General features: G+C 40.0%; 1 protein-coding gene across 4 annotated transcripts; it reads right to left on the reverse strand.

The window, feature by feature from the left end:
* REEP2 (receptor accessory protein 2) lies at positions 1-18,803 on the reverse strand. Of its 4 annotated transcripts, none has more exons than XM_072935121.1 (9): positions 18,642-18,767; positions 18,233-18,305; positions 16,143-16,200; positions 14,184-14,260; positions 12,616-12,736; positions 11,923-12,036; positions 11,426-11,573; positions 10,998-11,140; positions 1-9,050 (listed from the first exon to the last, which is right to left on the reverse strand). In XM_072935121.1, exons 3-9 carry the CDS (start codon positions 16,191-16,193, stop codon positions 8,976-8,978), a joined length of 729 nt encoding a protein of 242 aa, XP_072791222.1. In that variant the 5' UTR covers positions 16,194-16,200; positions 18,233-18,305; positions 18,642-18,767; the 3' UTR covers positions 1-8,975. The 4 variants fall into 4 exon arrangements, with proteins under 4 accessions (XP_072791222.1, XP_012429377.1, XP_072791220.1 ...); XM_072935119.1 differs by lacking the exon at positions 16,143-16,200 and adding an exon at positions 12,955-13,023 and having other exon boundaries at positions 8,389-9,050; positions 18,642-18,803; XM_012573923.5 differs by lacking the exon at positions 16,143-16,200 and having other exon boundaries at positions 18,642-18,800.
* Between the last annotated feature and the right edge of the window lie 969 nt (positions 18,804-19,772).

Here is a 19,772-nt window from a genome sequence, read left to right on the forward strand (position 1 = left end):
TTCATTTTCATGTATTTATTCATTCAACAATGAAGAGGGGGAAAGGCAGAAGACTGAACACGTAAGACATGAAGATAAACTAAAATGATTTAGGAGCAAAATTTGAAAAGATAACAAAACAGCATTTTTAAAAATAATATCCACAGGCATCAGTAGCAAGAAACTGGGGCATGAGGGGGAGAAAGGTATGTAAACTCACTAGCAAAGAACAAAAAGCCCTACCTTCAACTAATAAATCTACAAGCCTATTCTGATGACACATGTAGATTTAAATTCAAAGTATCTGAGACATTTAGCTGTCAAAATAAACTGGAAATAAAAAGTGAATAAATAACCTCCAGAACCTTTCTCCCCCCACCCACATCAATAACTAAACCTTATCACAGCAACTTTTTCTTTAGAGGTGCCATCATAGACCTGTTATCAGTTGTCCCTGGGAGTACCACTTACCAGAGAGACCCACATGAGACAGTAGTAAGAAGTAGTGTTCATAATTTTGTCCTTAGATTATGCCTTTTTGGTCTCATCAGTAATCTTCAGCAACTTGATACAGTCTGAATAAATCTAGTAAAATGAGCTTTTCCAAATACTCTTTAACCCCAACAGAAGGGCTGTCTTCCCATGTGTATGACCCTGACACGTCAGAAGGGAACTTAGCCAGGAAAGCCACTTCTAGTGGAAATGTCAAAACAACTGAGAAGAGAAATAAGGACTAGTTGCCACCCTGTGGAATGAGAGCACATATGCATTGATAAAACCTTTTGTATTATACTCTGGATAGAAATGGAAGATAAGCAATGGGCCCTTTAAAATAGGCACTTCAAAAAAGAGAATGTTAAAAGATACCTAAGAAGAGTCTGGGTATTAAAGAAAGCACAACACAAGACTTAGGTTTTGTACATTTAAGTCATTATAGTGTAGCAAGTGACCAAACTTAAAGAGTACAAAAATTAGTGACAGAATTCTAACAACTCCTCCTCTTAGGAAAACTTCATTAACCCAGTCATTTAACACCACTGTGCTTCAGCACATGGGTAAAAAGGTGACAGTATCATAATGAGGCATTTTCCAATGTGTGTTTAATTCCAAACTATCCTCTGGTCATCAAACAGACTGAGCAGTATCAGAGACAGGAGAGTGCAGTAGCTGAACCAATTCCGTTTGCGTTGGCCTTTTCTTTGCTTTCCCTTTTCAGAGGTAATAGCCTTCCTGCACTACAATGGCTGCATGCATCAGTTACCGTATTCTTGTGGTAAATACAAAATGGTCGTAACAGCTGGCTTTTACAAAAATTAAGCTATTAAATGGTGCTTAATTGTATTTAATTCAATATATTCATTGCCCCAAATAAGCAAGTGATAGCAGCAATGTTATACTTTCTATTCAGTTGCTAGATTCCCCAACAGAGCCTATAAAAAAGGAAAAGCTTGGAAAAAAACCTGTGGTTTGTTTTGGCTAAACTTATATCAGTACACTTCCTGTGAAACCAACATTAAGTGTTGACAGTAGAGAGCCTTTATGTTAGCTCTATACTGGCAGAGATAAATACACTGCATACAAGGCATAGCCACAAAAGCCCATTCCTACCTCCCTCAATAATAAGTTAATTTCTAATAACTGTTTGAATCATTACTAATGTTTTGTAGAATGCACTATATGCTCTTGGGATGGGGAATGTCAGGGCAACCCACAACTCGTACTTGAAATTTAGCACCTGCCCAAAAGCACTGTGTTGGTTTACCTAACGCTGATCATATGATGGTAAAATAGAACCATATTGAATATATTTTATTCTTCTTGTTTCTTCCCCTGAAGTCTGACATTGAAGGATCCCCAGGACTATTCTAGATTCTATTTCTCTTTCCTACAGAAACCTCCTGGTATGTCCTGGATCCTCCTTCAGTCTGCAAGTCTCCATCTGTGCTGTTGCAAATAAAAGAATTTCTCAACATTGGAAACATTTCTCAAACATTGTTACATTATGTTCTAACATCAGCTTTTCCTTGTAATAATGTCAAAATCCCTTGGACCCCTATTATCCTGTACAGTTAACAAATATGAAAAGTCAAGCTCATTTTGTGAAATATGTGCACCATGAATTAGGTCATTGACTTTAAAAAAAAAAACCACAACCAACAAACCAACCAAATCTGTGTCTGTTCTTCAGAATGCTAACTCTCTGTTGCCATGGTTACAAATTACCATAGTAACATTGGATACATCTGTATTTTTAGATTAAAATGGCTTCTCTTTTCACAGAAAATAGATTCAACTGAAAGAAAATATCCTTACCAGAAAATACTACTAAAATTCAGAGTATAAGGTAGAGCAACACACACAAACTGGTTAATTGCAAAAGCCAGCAGGGGGAAAGAGGGCTGCGGGGAGGGGGGGAATCACAAATATTGCCATTTTCAGAGCTGCTTCCTACAGCTAGAAAACGGTTTGAATGTACAACAACAACAAAAGTGAGGACAGTTATTCTGTAACACTATTGTCTCAGCAAGACTCACTGGATAGTGGCTCAATTAGAATGCCCAGAATAGCCTTTTCAATCAGAGGTTAGCAGCAGTATTATTTCATAATTCTCCATTAGAGCCCCAGCTTGTTTTCCCCCTCACCTCCAAGGAGGACCTTCACTCATACCTAAGAAATATTGCCGTTCAACTGTCATAAATGAACTAAACGAGACGCGTCTCTGCTCTCTGCTTATGCCCTCTAGTGGACAAAACATAATTCACAACCCTCCCAGTGCCGTACTGCCTTTAGATCAGCACTGTGCTAACGGGGACTTGGACGCTGAAATGCTGAGTCAAACCCAAGCATATCCAATTTGAGATTAATTTCAGAAATAGTGTAAGAGAGGAGTCAGAAATGAGTAGTTCATTAATGCAGTGCTTTCCCAAATAAGGCAGCAACATGAATACAGAAAGTTTACATTCAATACTAGGTTTGACGACCAGGAAAATTTCTTTCAATTTTATAATTTTAGTCAAATTTTTTGACTTCTTGCTTTTTGGTAAGTTACTAAGCATTACTTGTGATAAAAACTTAGTTCCCTGGTATGTAAAACTTTATATGCTTGCCATCCAGACTAACTTTACTCCCAAACCTGCTACAAAGACCATGACTGAATGCCATACCTTTTAAAGTCAGTATAGCAATGCATTTCCACTGCTGCCAGAAACACTTTAGTGTTTTAAGTAGTCTCAGACAGTTATATATTACAGAAGACTTGAGCTTTTGCTCCTTTAGTGTTAATTTATTTTTGCATTATTCCCATAAATGTTACTTCTAACATTATTTGGTCAAATGCTGACAGAATGCCCTTATCCAAAGGGTCTGCAGTAAGTACATCTCAGCCAGGATCCACTGTAAGAAAAGGGAAATACGTCAAACTATGCTATTTGCAATAGATGCTTACATTCCACCTGGGAATCTAGCCTTAGGCCTTGTTCCAGTTACATGTATCAATCTAGGTCATTGGTTTGAATAACAAAAAAAGGCTAAATTACAGCTCTACTACAGTATATTTCAAGTCTCCACAGTCAGGCAAATGGCAGACCTTGCTTAGTAAGAGTAAACATAAAAACCACAACCAGTTCATAGAAGAACAGGAGCTCAGAAAGAGAGTAAGAAAGTAACAGCTTGCAAGGAGCTTTAGGCAAAGATTTTAGGCATATAAATAGCAATGACCTAAATTTATCTACAAAGTTGCAAAAAAAACCCAAAAAAACCAAAAAAAAACAAAAAAAACCAAACCCTACCGATTTGCCACTGTTTCTTTTCACTTTGTATTAGTTTAATTCCTGTAATCATCTGAAATAGAGCACTGGAAATTCTGACATTGAATTGTGGGATTCTACAGATAACTGCGTATATATGAGAGTAGCTAAGTCCAGCATTTGGTTCACCCAAAAATGAAGGCTTTGGCAGGGGGCAGAGGGTAGAATTTCCCAGGCAAATGTATCCTCTGAAGCCTCCTGCTAGTGCTGCTCCAGCATAACACATCTACACAAGTGATGAGAGATACTTGATATTCATCTGGTTCTCCCTGCAGATCAGTTGCCTGCTGAGATAAAACTTTATCGTTCTGAAGGGACGAAAGTTTGAAGAATCTCAGTGTATGTAGCTCAAGCCCAGTTTGAAAGGGATGAGGGGTGCGGGGGGAAGCAAAGCGGGGAGGGAGGGAGACAGAGACTGACTCCAAGCGAGGAATCGGGCTCAAAAAATAAATCAACCTCTCATCTGTAGAATGCACAGTTTAAGTGTTGCTTGAGGCTCAGAAAGTTAGCAGCATTTACTGGACAACTCTGTACCATACACAGCTCATTTTCTACTCTAATGCTATCTATCTCACAGGACTGGTTCTTCGCTGCCATGCAGTTATTGTCTCTATTTACTGTTAAAACCAACTATTTTCACAATTTACTCCGCATACCTCAAGATCTTTTTTGAGGCCTCTAGGCTTTTTAACAATACCTATAAGAACATAAGAATGAGTTATGTTTATAGTGTCTTGCAACAGAGCCAAATTCCAAATGAAAAGTGACCAGGAAATGTTTCTCCTCAGTAACGCTAAAGCACATTCCCATACAGCATATGCATTTCTGCACATATTATCAGCTCTTAAACATTAAACTCAGCAGACTCCAGACTAGAAATAGCACACTAGAACTGGTCCTGACTGAGTTGCAATATTGAAGAAGATGATCCCCAGAGGCCCCTTCCAACTCTGACGCCTCTATGGTTCTAGAAGCTCGTGTAATTTTGCAGCGCTTTCCTGGTTTTTCACATCTCTGACTTTGCAAGACAACTCACAAAGCAGCACCACAAGATGCTTCAGCCAGACAGCACATTACAAACTCCTAGTGGCTAAAGCAAGAAAAGCTATAGTACAGACCAGTTACATAGAGATGTCATTCAGCATCTCTCCAGCAAGCAGCAATGTGACAATACAGTGTCCCCATTAGAATACAACTTTTTTCCCCAGATTTCTCTCTTAGGGAACAATCCACACTTTCCGGCATTATATGCAACTTTGGAAAACAGAAAGGAAACATTAGCTCAATTCAACAGCTGCTCTCAAACACACAATGACACTTCACAGCTAACTTTGTGAGCCACCTTAATACAATGGTACGTGTAGATCAGAGAACCAGCAGAGTTCTCCATAGATATCTTACTTTTCTCCTAAGGCACTAAATTTCCCGCTGATTACGACGGCACAGAATAAATAACCATTTCTGGAAAGTTGTGGTTCTCTAGAAATCTTGCTTTCCAAGGAAGTATATTGTGAGGGAGTCATACTCCCAACAGGGATGTATAAAAGAAAGCCTTGCACTGAAAAAGCACAATGAATAGAAATAAATTCACTAAAATGAGAGAAGGTGAAAGCTCCCCAGAACAAGCTTTGCAATTTTAAGAACACCAGCACCCCTCTCTATATATATGCCCGACCTACCAAGGAAATCATTCTAGTCTAAAGGAAATCAGTCCCAGAAATGTAAAGCTGGAGAACCACAAACTCAATTTTAAAAAACTAGGTAACAATGACGTTTAGGTAAAGGTTTAAAACCTGACAGCCGTCTCCCCTGAATTTTCACATTTCTTACCGATTACGGAGGATTACTGCCAAACAAAAGAACATTTTTCCCGTTTATGCAACAAATCATTAAGTTTCTCACACAGGAAACCAAATTTCAGAATTTTCTTTTCCAACAGTAGAACACTGACTTGTACTACTACAAAGCATGAAAGTAAAACATTTCTTTTCAAAAGGCAGTCATGACTTCAATTTTGTATGTCATGGTACAGGTATTTTAGGATGACTTTTAGGCACACGAAGTTTGACACACACATACCACCCTCTTCAGCCCTCATGTTCATTTTCTGTTACTGCACTTCTCTCTATGGCCAAGTATATTAGGAAAAGGCTCTAAACATTTACCAAACACAACAGGGTTCTACTACTAGGTGAAAATTTAACCATTTGCTTAATTGCATGATGAAGCCCACAGATGATACTGAAGAGAAACTACATTCCAGCATTTCCTGCTGAAAACACCGAACAGCAGCTGATAAAAGCATTTTATCAAAACAGCACATTCAGCATTCTCATTAACAAGAGAATTTCTATGCAAGACAGTGCATCCAATGCAGAACTATATCTAGAAACTCACTAAGAGGTCACATGGGTGGTGGTAGATCTGCAGTGGCTTTGATCAAGCAAAGCACAATCTAGCAGTGGCATTTGTACTAGAAGAAGAAAACAGTATTCATGCTAAGACACTGGTCTTGCTCTGGGTAAGTTCTGCTGCTTGACAGCATCAGCTTCATATCACATATTAGATAGCCCCTGACTCTACTGCAGACTCCCTCTTGCAATCAAAAGCCAATTCCCCTGTATAAACAAAAGTCAGAGTAAAACTGACCCATATTTACCCACAAGCTAATGACATCAAGTATCAATGCTAAGTAAAAGCTACTTAGCACAGGCCCAGCTCAGGAAGACAAAGATAAATCCAAATACCTGAACTGAATCTTCAGAAATTCTTCCTGTGCTTCAAAGCAGAAAAGCCACTACAAATAAAAGGATTCTATAGAAGATTCTGGTAAGTCGCTCTGTGGGAACCCAATAATCATAGACTAACAAAGTGCATGCACAAGGAAAGGGCAAGAAAATCAGCACAAGGGGAGACTTGGCTTCCAAATCAAGTCCCTCACAATGATTTACATAAATAATTTGCTATGCACAATTCTAATTAAAAAAAAAAAAATCAAGAAACAAGGTCATAGACATACTTGGTATATAGAGAACAATGGTTCTCTCTTGCTCAGTACAGTAAAGTCTAGGACAGCAATTCCGCACAACTGGATCTTCCACATAACCATGAAAGATTTCATGTTTTCTGGAGAGAGGAATTTCCTCTGGAAACAGAAAGTATTCCTGCTTCAGGACACGCATTTGCATGTGCTAGTAAGACATGAATATGAAGTTTGCTAATAAACTAAAAAAGAACAAAATAACTGGGGTTTTTTTATGAAACGCAGAACCAAATCAAGGATTTTCTACTGGCTTCTGGATAAGGCCTTGTGGATAATTCTGGACAAATATTTCTGACAAGATGCAAGTTTCTAACATGGACTGTAAAGTTTAAATTTTTAAGAGCTACAAAAAATAGTAAACCAAACTTAATTGGCTTCCTGAAATAACTGTCAATTCAACAGCAAACAATCTGCCACCAAGACAATGGAAAACAAGAAAAAATTCAGTCCTAATCTTCAACTTTATAAACTTTTGAAAGGCTATTCTCTAGGACAGAGATACTTATAGAGCATTAGCTGCAGAAGTGCTTCTATACCTTGTCAACAGCAAAATATTGGGCTCTGTGAAGAATTCAGTGTCATTTCAGAAATGTGACAGCAAAAGTATGGGACGCAAACACCTGCATGTAGGAGCCAGGTTCCTTTGGTAACTAATTTCAGTGAAAATTAAGACCATTAAGTATTCATTCAGCCACCCATGTCTATAATGGTGCACCTTCACTATAGATCTTGATAACAAGAACCCTACTCATAAATCTTCATTGGCTCAGCTGGCATGTGTACAGAGGATCTCTCCTTAACAACGTTCAAGAGACTAGTATGGCTTGGCATTATGCAGATTTTCTCTGCAGCACTACAATTTCCCTCCCACAATACATATTCTACATTCCTTGTAGTTTTCTTTCCCAAGCGTTAAGTATTGCTCGAGTCTCGGGACACTGATAAGCTCGGCATGTGTCAGACAGAAAATCTGTGCAAGGGTTGCAGCAGGACAAAGCAAGAGGACAGATTAATCAGTATTAACCAGCATTGTGCCCTAGTGCCTGCTTTTTATCCCCCATAAATGAAATCCTGAAGTTAAAGGAACCCAACTGTTAATAAATCAACTGTTTCAGTTCTCATGTCCTGAGGATTGACTCTCCTAAAGCTGAGAGGTGAGGGCTTCTGAAATTCTCAAGTATGCCTTCTTTGAGACAAGATTTTCCCCAGACATCTGCTAGAATAAAAGAATTTGCCTGAAGTGACAAGCAACACAATTACATGAGTTCGACCACTAAATGGCAAAGCGAGTACGCTTGCCATGACCTGCATGAGACCTACGGCATGGGACTCATCTCATTCTGATGCTCTCATAGGAGTCGAAGAGAGCTTAGGACCTGAAATAAAATTCAAGCAGTTTCAAAAAGAGCCAAAATTTTAAGAGATGCCAAACTTTCCTTCTCAACAGTAACTCCTACCTACTCCATCATATAATGTGCATGTAATAGCACATTTCCTTAATTAGTTTTTCTAATTATCTCCCTTCCAGAAAAAATGAAATAAAAAACCAATCTCTTCATCTTCCAGTATGAGTAGCGGGAATCTAGCATTAGCCTCCCATGAGCCAGTCCTTTATGTTCAAAAGCACTCAGCATACATCACTTCAGTCATTTTCTCAAAGGTGATGGACATATTAGGTACAGTCCATTCTTAAGGAATACAACTCATGGTGGGCACTTCTTAACAACACACAGCTGCAGAAGAATACACAGAGCAAGATAAGACATTTTAGAGAGCCACCCACCCTGTGGAACTCCAGTGTCTAGTATTTTTCCAGCTTCTGTGCAATGGATGTCTCTAACCCTAGTCAGTTTTCCCAGCAAAGATTCTCAACTAGAGTTATACAGTGGGAATTCCAAAGCAACTGGCTATGTACAGACATATCAGCATTCCCTCCAACAGAGAGATGAAAAGGAGAAAATTCCTGAGGATTTGTATCCTCTACTCTGCTTTCTGAATCCAAGCCTCCCCCTTGCCTTGGAATGAGCTCTGTAAAGCAGTATTGGTTATGTACAAGAATCTCAGCTCCCTTCTTTTGGAGAGTTTCCCCATAAAAGCGAAAGGCAAATCCCAGGACAGAGACAGGTGCTGGGGTGGGGGAGGTCGCCTTAGGATGACTCGCCAGAAGCAAGAGAGCCAGCAGCTTTCTTCTTAGGGCGGGCTTTTACACTTCTTACTGGAAGCTGAGGAGAAATAAAAAGAGGCATCTTAGGCTAGTTTATTTTAACATCTAAATGTGTAACAGAAAGATGCATGAATGCAGAGTGAAAATAGGACAAAACAACTACAACATGACCCTATTAATGCCATCTATTGTCTCAAAAGGCTATTTAACCATTCTTTTTCTTTTTCCAATAAACAAATCACTCAACATATCCATTAAATAGCAACCAGGAAAAGGCATTCTAAAACAAGGTATGTACAGTAGTAAAATCAAAGCCAGCTGTCCAAACAAAAGGTTAAACACAGATATTTCTGACTGGTAACATTCACATAACATTTAATTTTTCTAACTTTTCTGCCTCCTAACTTCCATCACCAGTGCAGTTCTCTGAAAGCTGTAGAAACACCGTGAACTAATTTGCATGCTTTACTTTGGGGTCTTTCATTCTAGATATTGGTAAGAAGAGCAAATTTATTAATCTATGATGCATTCAGCCCTGGCTGGCAATTTCAGAGATCTCAAAGACCTCCTACAAGTCCTACATCCGAGGCAAAGATCCAACAATCTGAGCATAAATGCCAGCACACCTGCAAAGGGCTTCATCAGTACTTCTGTATTCACAAGAAACAGCATAGAAGAGTTATTTCTGTCTTTTTACAATTTCACTTTGAAAAGTGCTCACTAGGAAGCTTCCACTCAAAATTTAAGACTCTTGTTTCCCTGCTCCTGTCTAATACAGAAGACAAGAAAGAAGAGGAGTCAACTCAGAAATAAGCCATAGAAAGATCCTAGTTAAATTAAAACGCATCTTTGGACACAGCTATCCATTCCTGAAGAAAATCAAAAGCCATCTGGACCTGGTCCTGGGAACTGGCTCTACATGAGCAGTAGGTTTGAACCAGGTGAATTCAAGAAACCCCTCCAACCTCAATTATTCTGTGATTTTTTTACAAGGAGCACTTAAGTACATGCAAAGGTTTACCATATTCTGTAAAATCAGGTTAACAATACAACTTAAAATCATGCCCTTAGCAATTATTTTCCTTCAAACTGTTTCATATTTAGCCTGACTAGCTTGACAATATGAGTCAGTTAAATAGCATTCTTTATCTTAGATAATAATAATAACATTAGAAGTCCAAGTTGAATCAAGCAAATAGAACCCCAACTTCATAAAAAGGGAGAAGCATTTTATCATGTACAAATCAAACCATAAGAAACATTCAAGCAAGCATCAAGATCTGGAAAGCAGCACCTCAAAAAGCATTTTCTATAAAACACACCTGAAAACACCTGAAAAAAAGATTGCTAAGCTCAAGTGATTCTTGGACACAGCTGCATTTACTCTTCTGTATAGTTTATTTTAATAAGAACTCAGGCATCTCATGTCCCATCTGAATGAATGGCTGTAAATAGCTTGGATCATCACGTGAACTTAAGGAAACAACTGAACAATCATAAGTTACTCAAACTTTGAAAAAAAACTCCAGGAATGGGGTAGGTGGGGACTGGTGTAATTTCCCATGCCTAATGTGCAAAAGTCAAGGGAGGCCTAAGAGGGTACACAACTGCTGCATTGAGATTAAGAGAAAGTGGCTGTCCCAGGGATAAATGTCACTATTATGTATTCAGACCTTAGCAGAAAGGAGAGAGGATATTGTCTAGAAAACACGTTAAAAATATCTAATGCTCCACCCTTCAATACAAAACCCAAATGAAAGAAAAGCTGGATTCTGGCTTACGACAGAGGTTTACAGACGTGATAAAAATGTAAAAGCTAGAGACAAGTATATCAAGTAGATAACAAGTCCTCTGATGTAGGACTCAACTAGAAAAGACAGTCCAACAAAATTTAAATATACAACTTCTAAATGCTGAGACTATAAAGCTAGAGCCTTGCAACCAAACTCACAAATCAATGTCAGTGCTGGAAATTATCTATACAACTAACTTCAGCTTTCATCACCTTTTTAGGAGTTTTGAGACTCTGGGTACGTTTAGGAAGTTTGTCTCCTGCATCTTCATCTGATGGGTCTGTTCTGGTATCTGATGGGGTTCCATTAGACCGATGTGCCACACTGCTCTCCTCTCCTGAGGAGTAACAGGAAGCTAAGGAACAAGAGCAAAAGTTGCAGCAAATGCTTTTAAAGAGTCTCATGAGGCTTAAAATGGCCCATCCTCAAGGAACCCATACATGACAGAGAGACCATCCTGAATAATGATTATGAGATAAGTACAGAGATGCATATTAAATCAGAAGGCTCTAGGGAAGACAATGCAACTTCTCCCAGATAATTTACAATCTTGTACTCCTTTCTGAGACCCAAGGCTCAGGGAAGCCCTCCTGGCTCACCATCAGAGGTCTCATACAATGGCCCAGCAGGTGGTCTGTACCTGAGTCTTCAATAGTTTCCAGAATACTCGCACCAGAGGGGTGCAGCTGTGGATCACGGCTTCGCATATGCACAGTATCTTCATCTCGGATCATAGTGAGATCCTGCATGCTGAAACTTCGAAGCTTCTCAGACAAAACTCCCTGGCCCTAAGAGGACATAAAATTAGGGTGAAAGGCACCTCACCAAGATCATCTCACATGGAATCATTCATTCAGAAGAGGAGCAAAGGTGCCCTATCCCCCACTAGGGTACTCTGAAAAAAAACAGAGAAGGGAAAACAACAAGCAAGAGGTTAAGGCAAAATCCACTCCACTCCCCCTCTACTTTTTCTAAGTCAAAGGATAGGATTAACTGCAGGGCAAACTGGAAGGAAGGAAAAGTACGTTGCTGCCAAACAAGTACTAGTATCCCTAACAGACCCACAGCACTTAACTGCTGGTACACAAAAATAAACAGCTGGAGAATTAATGAATGTTACAGAAGGCATTGCATTACCTTTGCAGCTGCAGTAACTGCTGCATTGGCAGCAAGGTTTAACCCTCTCTTGCCAACTCGCATCATGGTTTCGTAGCTCTTGTCACAAGCCTGAGTAATGTATTCATCAATTTCCTAGGAATGCAACATGGAACATGGCATTTAGTTGCTCGTTATAAACTTGATCAAAGTTTCCCCATCATCACCCTTAAAAAAAACAAAGCTCATCTGGACACTCTTTCTTTCAGGCTACTATCATCAGGTGTCATTGATCACATAACTTGAGTTTCTCTGCTAATTACAGAAAGCATGTAAATGCAGCTTTAAAATACAGTATGCTATTTCCAAATTATAAAAACTGAAACAAAGCAGTTGCTTATACCAACAAAGTGAAAAAACAGACTGGCTACAAAACATGCTCATCCTATTGTGATTGAAAAGGCTTAACTACTGACACGTGACTGTAAGGGCTCATGACATGGCTCATGTACTGGGTTAGCCAAAGATGCTTTCTAAGCATTAGGCAAACTATTGGCTATACTGCAATCTTCAGTAAGCTGCAGCATGACATCATTGTTAGACACAGAATCATTCTACATTCACTAAGGTCAGCACAAGCAAGATTCACTGATTTCAATTTTTATTGTGGCATAACTGAATTAGAAATCAGTGAGTTCCCAGACAGGTCAGTATCTTCCAACAACAAGCAAGTACCTTCTCCTTATTGGAGAGCGTTGGGTGCACAAACTTCCTGTAGAGGACACTGGAGCCCTTGGTGTAAGGGGAGAGCAGCCAAATCACAAATGCGATTTTCAGCTCGAAATAAAAGGGAAACCTGAGAGAAAGAGGAAAGGAAAAAAAAAAAAAAAAAAAAAAAGAAGAAAGGAGAGAAAGATGGAGAACGGGAATCAAGATCAGCACAGAGACAGATGGAGATAATTAGCAGAAAGCAGCAGAGGTAGAAAGAATGTAGGCAAGGTAAAGGCTCAGAAACAAGAGAATCAATTATTCAGGTCGGAAAAGGAGAACCCTTTTTAGAATCCTAGGACATACCTTCTTCGAGTATCATTTAGCCTTTCATCCATAGCCATGAAAACTCCATAAACAGGGCATCTCTCAGCCCTGCAAACACACCAAATTACAATCTGATAGCTACTCTCATAATTTTGAAGTTTCTTCAGACAGCATCCACTGGATGTTAATATTACATTAGTTTCACTTCTCAATTTCAAAATTTTCAACTATGTACCTCAATAACGTCACATTCCTGCTAAAGCTGATAGCTGTTTCTGAAACTTCCAACAGGTACTCCTCAGACAAGACAAAAAAGCAAGGCCAGTGTAAATGAAAAGGAGCAGGCAGAAGCTATGCCTGTCCTCTCTAACCCTTAACTAATAAAGTCTGTAAAGATACAGCAGCAGAGATTGAAACAAGTGAATGCAAATTCTCTACTGAGTCAATTAGTAGGAAGAAACTTCTGAAGTTTTCAGAAGTCCTTTATGTGAATAAGCTGAAGTTTTTATACTATTTCGATCTTTGTCTGCTTTTCAGATTTTATGCAGACAGAAACAAAGCTGCTGAGCACTTTGGTAAGGCATGTATAGTACCTCATGACTCTTCAGAAGATGAAACTCTTGACTAATATTGTTTCAGAGATGTATGCCAAGCTCAAATACTAAAGCAATGAGGCAACTGAAGATACCCTGTTTCAAAGGTTCAGTTGAAGCCCTGTAACAATGAATTGTAATTTTTGGAGGCCTCCGTATTGCCAAGCATGACACAGAGCACTGAATGGAGTATGAATCTGCTTCCTTCTATTCCAGTCTGTCCCACCCTTCCTAGCGAAAGTGAAGTTCATCATGCAAACCACTCACAGCACCAAATGCATGTGATCTGTTCTTCCGCATAAAAAGTAAAACAACTCCCTTCCCTCTACCATTTTTAAGGTGTCTCTTAGACTATCATTTTTCAAACTGTACCACACTAACAGCTTCTCAACAATATTTCAAGTTATGAAAGGATGAAGTGCCTTTTACAGATATTGTGCATTTACCCTAACTTTGCAAGCAAAGGAGTTGAAACAGCTAAGATGGCAGCCACTACACACAGTATCTAGAAACCTGCTAACTCTTCACAGGGATTGAAAACTCTTAAAGGAGACACAGTTTATTTTCTTAGCATTCTAACACTTCTCCTATCTGCTTAAAAAAAAGGCAAAAAACCAAAACAAAGACACAGCAATAACAAAAAAAAACCCCACAATGTGCCACTAAGGAACTCACCAAGAAAGAACAATGTCTGTGAGTGTTTCTGCAGTGGTGAAAAAGGCAAACACAATCCAGTACATCATCCACTTCACCTGCAAAAGAGCAGTCACTCAATGGGCATACATCAGAACTCAGAAACAAAGGGAAAAGGTCTTCTCAGTATAAGTGGCTCATCTCCACACATTAAGACAGATTCAAAAAGAAGGCATATATAATCTGTAACGGACACATACTAAATGGTACATTTTGGTCTGAGAAAACATGTAGGATTACTGTGCTCTAAATAAACACATACAGATACACTGATGAATGCATGCCCTGGAGCAACATTATGGTGCAACAGCATTAAGGTCCCAAATGACCTATCCAAAAAGATTTATCCATTCACTTTAAGAAGTTACACTCTTCCTTATGTCATGAATACTATAAAAAATATATATACACACACACATATGTAAAAGTTTAAGTTTCAGCTGCAGTCCTGTATTTTCCTAATGTACATTTTTTTTCCTTAGGAAAAAAGAAAAACAGCAAGCCAAGAAACATATTATTTTGTGCTAACTCACTAGTAAGCATTCTTTGCCTTAATCATTACTCCCAGAAATCACACAAGCAATTAATTTTTCTTTTTAAATAAAGGCTCACTGAGAGAGGTAAAAAAGCAAAGAACATGCCACATCAACCTAATCTTCTTGTTTAAGGTTTAGAGTAGATGTATGTATTATTATGACACATTTGGATGCCTTTTATCTATCTCTCTACTTCCTCACACTCTTACCTGGGGCAGTATTTCTTTCAAAGCACAAAATAATTCCTCTGTAACAAACACAGATGCACACTGCTGTTTTGATAACTGGTTTCTCAGCTACAAGCTAAGAATTCGTTCAGCTTACTCCTCAAGAGGAGTCAGCTGAATTATAAGGAAAATTGCTAGTTTTCTATCCTGTAAGTAGAAAATAAATGAAGAGGACATTTAAATTAAAAGCAATTTAACACTCTTAGTGTCATCAAGAATGGGAAAAAAGAAACTAAACTGAATCAAGGAAATGCCACCTATTAAATCCATACATTAATCAATATATTAAAATTACATGAACAATTATGTTCATATAATAATGACGTTGACAATCCTTGTTACAGCAAATACTATAAAAGCAGGTATTTCCTCAGCCTTGCATGTGTTGGAAAATTTGGTGATTTGCTCTTGAAAGACCCTCCACAAGTTTCTCATAAAAGAAAATTAATCTGCCTTCAGCTGCTCTAACACAGTGAATGGTTTAGAAGATAGTGGTTAATAATCCAAATTATTTCCACTTCACTCCAAACTCTCTCTTTCACAACAGAAAATAGCAAAAACTTGTATGGCTCTCGCCTGCCTTTTTTTTTTTTTTTTTTTTTTTTTTTTTTTTTTTTTTTTTTTTTTTCTTGTATCATCAGTTTGGACAAGACCAGGTGTTGTTCAGCTGATCTAAAGCAAGTTTTCAAAAAGAATGATTAAGTCCATGGTGCAGCAACATGAATCAGCTCTTTTATTAAGAAGTGTATGAATAATGATAAATCTAAGTTTGCAAAAAGGGATCCAAAAGGGTGAGAAAGTTCAGAAAACCTATGCATCAGTAAATCTTACTTCAGCATTAGGCAAAATGAAGGCAATAATAGTAATAAAAGCAATTAGCAAATACCTACATATATGGAACAAAATTAAGATTAAGGGTTTCTTTCAGAAAAAAAAAAATTCACCAAGTGTAGCAGAACTCTTAGGTTTCCAGAAGACTGTGCTAGCTAGAGTGTTATCCTTACAGGGCAAGGTTATATGAAGTTTCTAAATAGTTTCTAACAGGTCTATACAAACACTTAAAGAAACAAAATTATCAGGGATAAAAATGAAGTGACTATTGAGGATTAACATTTGGTTAAAAAAAAGGAAACAAAGGATAAAAGTAAATGGCCACTTTTCACAATGAGGAAAGTTACCAGTGGAATCCCACAGGAATCAGTGTTGAGATCTGTGCTGCTCATCTTCATGAAACATCTGGAAAAGGTTGTGAATAGTAAGATGATCAACTGTTCAGAAGATACTTTTCTATTCAAGAGATTAGGTAGGACTTGATGAAAGAATTCAAGAAAGGATCCTGACTGATCTCTGGCTCACATTTTGTCTCTAAATGGGATTAAATACCAAGTAATGAACTTACAGTGTCTGCTTTTTCTTGGTGAAAACTATTGTATTTACATATATTAGTAGATGTCGCTCAAAAGGGGTCACTGTAGGCAGCCTTAGTGTAAGCTTAGTGCTTATTTTTCACTCTGCTAACAGAATGCTTGGGAGTATAAACTGATAACAGAAAACATTGTTTTGTTACTGTTTAAATAAACTTCATGTTCACATCTTTGATATTGGACACAGGTCTCTTGTCTCTGTCTCCTTCTGGCACCCTTCAACTTATGCTCTAAAGCCAAAGCAAAAAAGAAGTACGGCTCCTAAACAAACTAGAAGGATACTACTGTTAGGTTTAGAAGTCCCTGCAGATGTCCAGAAGCTTAAAGAGCAGAAAGCAGATGGGAAGAAGCCCTATTTTTTTTCTTATGACAGATTACAAACACCTTACAAAACTGTGTGTTGAATGAGGCTGCATTTTTTTTTCAATTCACTAAAAGGAGTCAGGAGTCATTTGCTGCTCACCCTGATGATGACCAGTTTCAGGTACATATATAGTCTCCCCAACTTGCACCAAGAACCTAAACGAATTCAGCAAATGCAAAAGCATAACTGAAATATAGACTTGACCAACGCTGAAGACGACATGTAAAAAGAAAGAAATTGCTTTTAGGACAATCTGAGTGACTAGAAGTAGTTCGCCACAACTGCTCAATGATTTATCCTGAATTTTTATCATGGCAGTAGAGAACAGTAAATTTGCATTGTACTCTGATGTCACTGACAAACTGTTTGTGGTAGCTTTGTCTGTGTCAAGTCAAGCTTCAATACACCACTTTAGCACTAATACACCTCTAAGACCTTTTTCTACTACCAAACCCTAACCAATGTTGGTTCTTAAGCACTATGAGCAAGCAGTAGTACATAAAAGAGCTAGATTTGAAAATGGGCAGTACAGCATTCAAGTTTTCTGCTGACTTTCCACATGAAGAACAGTCTGAACAGATATATTGCCCCTTCTGCTATGTTTTCTCGTGTCTTTCCAGTCGTGTTGAGAAGAAGCGCTTCAAATGTAACTGAATTAGACAGATGGCAGTCCAGCATCTAACTGCTTATTTCTGATGCAGTCCTCTCAAGGCAAAATAATGAATATGTAAATTTTAGCAGTTCAAATACATTTTCTTGAACTGCTTTGCTGCAGCAATCAAGACTAACTATATCAGGAAACCTATACCATTGAATCGCTAAACAAAACCCAAAAATTAATGAAAACAAAACCCAAAAATTAATGCCATACTTTCCCACATCATAGGTCTTGTCTCAACTGATCCACTTAGAACATCGCTTCTGTAAGAAGGCAACACACTACCTTACAAAAAACTCTGGTGTTTTAAATATGGTAATTGCAGTACCGGTGTAGACAGAGAGAGGGAAACAGTTCCAGAAAGAAAGGAGAATTAGATTTTGACCAATATAAAACACTGACTGCAAGCAAAGTTGATAGAAAGCCACAAACCAAGCAGGATTATTCAACCCTTTGGAAGAAAACAAAAGTAGTACTGAAAAAGCAGTAAATGACACAAAGTAAGGATAAAGTTACAAGAAAGAGCTTGTTCTGGAGTTTCATATGCTTCCAGACTGCAGTGTTTCCCCCACTTGGCCTTCCTCACTCAGCATCTCCTGAGAAAATACAGCCCACATTTACGGGTTGAAACCTCCCATTTCAGTAAGCACCCATCCTTGGCAGCTTTTCCAGAGACGACTGGAGCTGCTGCTCGGGCGGCCTGGCTGACCCGAGCCCCTTGCCGAGCCGGAGTGCCATCGTCCCGGGGGCAGGCCGGGGGCTTGAGAGGCGGCCGCGAAGGACGAGGCGGGCGCTGCGTCGGCACAGCGAGCCCGTACTCACATATTCCTTTACGTTTTTCGTCTTCACGGCCTTGTAGGAGGAGTACGCGGGGTAGAGGGTGCCGAATATCAGCCTACAAGAAGAACAGATCCCTCAGCGCCTTGCGACGCCCCGCACCGTCCCCGGCCGCAGTGGCGGGCACTCCCCCCGGGATGCCGGTGCCGGCGTGATGCCGGTCTCCGGGCGGGGCTCAGCCGCTCGCACCGCGGCACCGCCCTGGGCCGCAGCAGCCCGCGCCAACCCGCCCGTCTGCGGCCGCAGCCGCCCCTGCCCGGGCGTGGGGCCCCACGGGGCAGCACTGACTCCAACCGGCAGAGCCCCGCTCTGCGCCGCGGCCCCCGAGGGACCACCGGGGAAGGGCCCCGCGCAGCGGCCCGCACCTCCCCGCGCCCCGGCCGCACGCACTCACACCACGAGGCGGGAGATTATCCAGGAGACCATGGCGGCACCGGGTGCGGCTCAGGGCCGAGCAGCGGCGGGAGGCGTCTCTTACAGGGCAGGTTCCTGCAGCAAGCGCAGCTCCGCCCCGCGTGCTCGCCTGGGAGGAGCCGACGCGGCGGAGGGAGGGGCCGCACGGCCCCGAGCATCCCAGCCGCGCTGTGGAGCCCCGCGAGTCGCGCTGCCCGGCCCCGCTGGCGGAAAGCCCCGCGTCGCCCTGCACCAGGTCAGGAGCGGCGAGAAGCCGGGAACGGAGCCGCGCCAGCGGAACGGCAGCAGCGAAGTAGACAAGTGGCGTTGCTGGAACGACGGCAGAGAAGCAACATGCGCAATGTGAGGAAAATTACAGGAGAGTGCTGAATTGAGGTCAGGGGCACTTGGGAGGAGAGGGTAAGAGAGGCCACAGAAAAAGCCACCTTCTCTCCAGTTGCCTCCTCCAGGTAAATCCAGACAACATATATTACATGCTGCAAACAGGGTAGTTAAGTGTAAAAGCGTTTCAGAGTTCCACCATTCCGAGTTTCACCCAAAACAAAACTCAACAAGCTGATACTGACATTTGTGTTATCAAACCAGAAGAATAAAGGCTGTTACTTGTAGTTTCCAGGTAATTTCAGTATTGCCAGATAGTCTTCCTCGAAAGCTGAGAAGTCTAGGATTCCTTTGTTAACTACAGAAACAAGGCTGAACAGTGTACGTGTGAAAATATCCTTAATGCAGGGTGGGAAATGTTCATAAATGTGTATACTTAAGCATACTGGAGTACCAGAAACTGTTGTATTTTAACAGCTCACCAAGGACTACTGTTCAAAGAATCTTCCTCAGTCAATGCCAGAGTTCATTACTGGGCGCCTGGAAGCCTGTATGTATATTACAGTCAAGGATTAGTTAGGCCCTGTACACAGATATCTGAATCACACTGAGATAATCATTACATAAGTTAGTTTTTAATGAAAAAAAAATCGTTGCTAGAAATATACCATGCTTCTTCAGCTAACAAAAAACCAAAACCAAAACAAAAAAACAAACCAAAACTGAAAAAAACCCCAAAAAGAACTCAACCAACCAAACCCCAAACTTCAACCAAACATACCCCAAAAAA

This window comes from Taeniopygia guttata, chromosome 13 (genome assembly GCF_048771995.1).
Source record: "Taeniopygia guttata chromosome 13, bTaeGut7.mat, whole genome shotgun sequence".
Lineage (NCBI taxonomy): Eukaryota > Metazoa > Chordata > Aves > Passeriformes > Estrildidae > Taeniopygia > Taeniopygia guttata.

Excerpts from the sequence above, each read along its gene's own strand:
- REEP2 (XM_072935119.1), bottom strand. The coding sequence starts at position 18,673 with ATGGTCTCCTGGATAATCTCCCGCCTCGTGGT. Across the intron at positions 18,306-18,641 it reads ATAATCTCCCGCCTCGTGGT|GCTGATATTCGGCACCCTCT; the intron begins GTGAGTGCGTGC and ends TTCTTCTTGTAG. Across the intron at positions 11,141-11,425 it reads GGAAACTATTGAAGACTCAG|CTTCCTGTTACTCCTCAGGA; the intron begins GTACAGACCACC and ends CTTGTTCCTTAG.